General features: G+C 42.5%; 1 protein-coding gene across 10 annotated transcripts in view; it reads right to left on the reverse strand.

Moving 5' to 3' along the window:
• HELQ (helicase, POLQ like) overlaps window positions 1-4,025 on the reverse strand; it is a 40,410-nt gene extending 36,385 nt beyond the window's left edge. For 7 of the 10 annotated variants that reach the window (XM_019932853.3, XM_019932851.3, XM_019932854.3 and 4 more), the window contains exons 1-2: window positions 3,834-4,025; window positions 2,099-2,816 (exon numbers count right to left, since the gene is read on the reverse strand). In XM_019932853.3, the coding sequence (XP_019788412.2) occupies window positions 2,099-2,816; window positions 3,834-4,025 (910 nt within the window). Of the gene's footprint in view, window positions 1-979; window positions 1,093-2,098; window positions 2,817-3,833 lie in introns of those variants that run through there. The other 3 variants (XR_002175928.3, XM_073805413.1, XM_073805412.1) reach the window with 3 other exon arrangements.
• Between the last annotated feature and the right edge of the window lie 386 nt (window positions 4,026-4,411).

Here is a 4,411-nt window from a genome sequence, read left to right on the forward strand (position 1 = left end):
AGACTAGTATCACCCACTAGTTATCAAACTGCAGATGTTTGTGTGAAAACACAACTTGACCATATCCACATTTTATCCAACTCAGACTTTTAAAGTATAAAATGACCAAAATAATGAATATTTAGGAATAACATCTTCACACACTAAAAAAAAAAAAAAAAAAATTACATTAACTTAGTTCCCAACATTTCTATAAAACAAATTAAGCATAATTCTACACTTAAGAGGCAAAAATAAGTTTAAGGTTGAAGTTCTCTAGCTCAGTAGCTCTCAAACGTCCCACACATCAGAATAACCTGGAGGACTTACTAAAGCAGATTGTTAGGTCCCACCCCAAGGTTCTGATTCAGGAGGGCTAGGGTGGAGCCTGGGAATGTGCATTTCAACAAATTTCCAGGTGATGCTGCAGTAGGAACTGCACTTTGAGAAGCATTGTTTTAGCTCAATGAAAAGTAGCACATATATTTATGCTTTAACTTGGTCATCCTTAAGCCAGATTTACAAATAAAAAGAGATTTTAAAAAGTTATTTACTGGGACTTCCCTGGTGGTCCAGTGGTTAAGAATCCGCCTTCCAATGCAGGGGACGCGGGTTCGATCCCCGGTCCGGAACTAAGATTCCACATGCCACAGGGCAAACTAGGCCAGCGTGCTGCAACTAGAGAGAAGCCCACATGCCACAACGAAAGATCCCGCATGCTGCCAACGAAGATCCTGAGTGCCGCAGATTAAGGCCCAACGCAGCCAAAAAAAAATAGTTATTTACTGAAGTTCTTACTTAGAAGCAATCAATATAACTACTGACAGTCATTACCAACGTCTAACTTGGCATGTCCTTGACACAGAACTGGAAAAACAACTATTATTATTATCCCTTTTTAACAGAGCAGGAACTAAGGCTCAGAGTGCAAAACCTGTGTTTAAGTGACATGGCCAGAATTCATAACTAGGCTGACAAACCCCAGCAGTTGAGAACCTACCAGAGTGTACGAGGCACAGTGCCAGTCACATAAGAAAAAGATGAGTTAGATAGAGCCCTGTCCTCAGGGTACTCATTCTGGCAGGAGATGCAGATTAGACAAAAAACAAGGTGCTAGGAGAAAAGCAGAGGGAAAAAAGTTAACATCTACTTCAAGGGCAATATACACCTGTAGCTCTTAAACTGCAAACCTTGCAATTTAGAATTTGTTAGACTCTTGTAGAGCCTTATATTAGACTTTGTTTCCTGTAGTCCTATTTCTCCAACCTGATTGTCTTCTCCCGAGATGCGAACTCATGTTTTCATGTGGTTCATAAGATACTAACTTAGGAGTTTCAGAAATAATTTTGAAGTAATTGGATGATAGGCTGCTCTTCAGGGATGGAAGCAAGTGTCCTTTCTGTCTAAAATGACACATATTTGAAATATATGCAAGGACCCAGGATTTTTGAAAAACGTTACAAGACAAATGAATTATTATCACTATTTCTTTGCACTTAAATCCTAACGTTAGTTGTCCTTAAAAATGTTTAGTTTTCATCAAACTAAACAGTTCAGTCAGTTTTACAAATACTGACTTCTTTCACTCAAGACATATTAGTAGTCAATGGAATTTCAGCAACTAAGTTTTGGTAGTAAAGTAAGAACCAGCTAAGGAAGCATTAGCTAAGAAAACTGAGCAGCAGCTAGACAACCAGAGGAAAAAAACCAAGAGTGGAATGCCAAGAAGTCAATAAATGGGTGTTTCAAGAAGAGTTTGGTCAATTTTGTCAGGTAAGCAACTGTCAAAGAAGGTAAGAACTAAAAGTATCACTGAGTTGCAACACCCTAGTCATTATATCTTAAGTGACAGCACAGAACCCAGAGTTGGAGTGGACTGGGAATTATCTGAAGTGAGGAAAGGGAGGCAGCAAGGATAACACGTTGGAGAAGTGTGACCACGAAGGGAAGGAAAGAAGTTCAATAGTAGCAGGATAGGAATGGAAGCCTCAGAGAGGACTGATGTTTTGATTTGTTTTAAGGGGAGAAATATGACGATGGAAGCATCGGTTTTCTTTTGATTTGCATCAATATTACAGTGATGATGGTAAATTTTTTTCATTCCAGCAAAAAGCATTACCATATAATTTTTCAATTCCCTTGAACTGAACATAAAGGTCTCTCACTTTGCTGGGTAATGAATAAAAAGGACCAAGGTCATCTAATGATGACTCAATTGTTTTCTTAGCAACATTAATTTCTTCAGATAGAAGAGTCTCTTTGAGCTGTTTAGTCCTAGAAAATACTGGTGTTTGAGCCTTGGCATTTCCAGTCATGGTATTTTTTAGATGATCTTTAAGACTTTTTCTCCTATTCGCATCTGAACTAGTTCTGACTTTGGAAGAGGATTCATCAGTTTGCTGTGGTTGCTCTACGTTATTAATGGGCGATTCCTCGTTCACAGTCTTGTGAGAGGATGAGTTCCAATCCCTCTCTTCAGTAGATGGATCACCCAAATCATTTGAAGAGTTATATAAATTTTCAAAGAATAAAACCTGTGAAGAAGGTATATCATACAAAACATCAGCTTCAGGATCAATAGGGACATCTTCATGCCCACTCTGGTTCTTCGTGTGCTCATCTATTTTTAATTCAGTACAGTCGCCTACAGTAGTAATGCTGAGTGTGTTGTGTTTAATGCTTTCTGAACAAAGATCTTCAGTGGCACGGTCTGTAGCATGTTTCCTATGTTCAGGAAGTTGCAAATATTTTTGTTCCAGGTCATCAACTTGAGCTAAAAAAGAGTTTTCAGCAAAGCTATCATAGTCACCAAACATGTCCTCTTCACTGTCAATATTCTGGAAAGAAGACAAAAAGATTTATGGTCAATTCTAGCTTCATTAAGAATAAAAGTTCCAGCTGAGGGCTCTATCAAGCATATAATTATATGGTCACTTATGGATCACAGACCTAAATGTAAATCAGCCTATAAAATAGATACTATCATCCCATTTTACAGATCAAGAAATGGAGGCCCAGAGAGGTTAAGTGACTGGCATAAACTGTCCTCCTAGTGATGCTGGGATCCTAATTCTTAAGCTAGTGCTAAATCCTTTAAAATGGCAGCAAGACCGATAACCATCTACTGGAAGGGGAGAAGTTTCTGATAACCGCAGTGCTGTTTCACCTCCGATACTCCATTCTGCAGAGACTGGCCTGTAATAAAATCATGCTTGTACCACTGGACACTCCAAGGAGATTGTTCTTAGAAATCTGGAATTGAAAGGGAGTGTCTGACTTGGTATGGTCTATAAACAGAAGAGATGGAATTTGGAGGTAGCAATATAGGGGAGTGATTAAGAACCCAAGATTTGGAGTAGCAAATGTAGTTTCTTAACTTCTCAGGGCCAGATTTCTGTTGTAAAATCTAGATAACGTAAATAGTTTAACAAAGTACCCAGCACATAATAGGTCTGCAATAAATGGTAGATTTTTAGTACAAGGAGCAGCAGAAACTTGGAAGTCTAGGTTTGCGTCTGGTCATGCCACTTACTTGCTGCATGTACAACTTCTGTCTCCGGGTTTCATATCTATATAATAATGGGGCTAACAGTGCAACACCTCACAGGTGAGGATTAACAGCGATAACAAAGACGAGGTAAGCCCACGAAGGCTAGTAGATAATTGGTCAATTGTTTGCACCTGGGAAGGGAACTGCCAAACTTCTTGGCGTTCCAACCACGCCTTCTTCAGCTGGTCTCCCGCGCCTCTTTCAGTGAGCATGCGCAGTGGGAGACCTGGCTTTGTATCATCAACCCACAGGTAGGAAATGGAACGTGGAACTCAGGGGAATTTGAGAGGTGACGGGGCTGTACCTCGACCGGCTGCACGTCCATGGTTTTTCGCCGCCGGCTCCCAGCCACCGTCTCCTCGTCCTCGTCCTCCTTCTCCTCATCGCCGGGCTTAAGCTCGGCCGCGGTGAGGGCGGCAAAAACGCTCTCCAAGCTACGACGGTTCCTTTTGCGGACCGACACCCGCCGGCGGATGCGGGAACAACCTTCATCCATGGCAGGGGCTGGGGGCCCTGCCCGGATGTCGTTCTGCGTGACCCAGCTGCCAAACCCCAGTGAAGGGGTGCGCGCAGCAACAGGGGGAAGGTAGCAACAGGCGGAAACTGCGCTCGCCTTTCCATTCACCTTTGGGAAGGATCACAAACCAATTGTCAGGGCTTTGGGACCGGAAGCGGAAGCACAGACGTAGGAGCCCGCCCTCTCTTCGTCCAATCTTGCGGCGCGGCAAGAGGGAGAGGAGGCGAACGGGAAGGTACTGCGCAGGTGTATAGAAATCCCCACCTGCTCTTTCCTTGGATTCCCAGCGCTCGCCTTCGGAACCTTTGAACCGAGTGCTTGGGCTAACAGGGGAAGCATACCGGAAGTGGCTTGTCCAGACGATT

The sequence above is a fragment of the Tursiops truncatus genome, chromosome 5 (assembly GCF_011762595.2).
Source record: "Tursiops truncatus isolate mTurTru1 chromosome 5, mTurTru1.mat.Y, whole genome shotgun sequence".
In the NCBI taxonomy this organism is placed as follows: Eukaryota; Metazoa; Chordata; class Mammalia; order Artiodactyla; family Delphinidae; genus Tursiops; species Tursiops truncatus.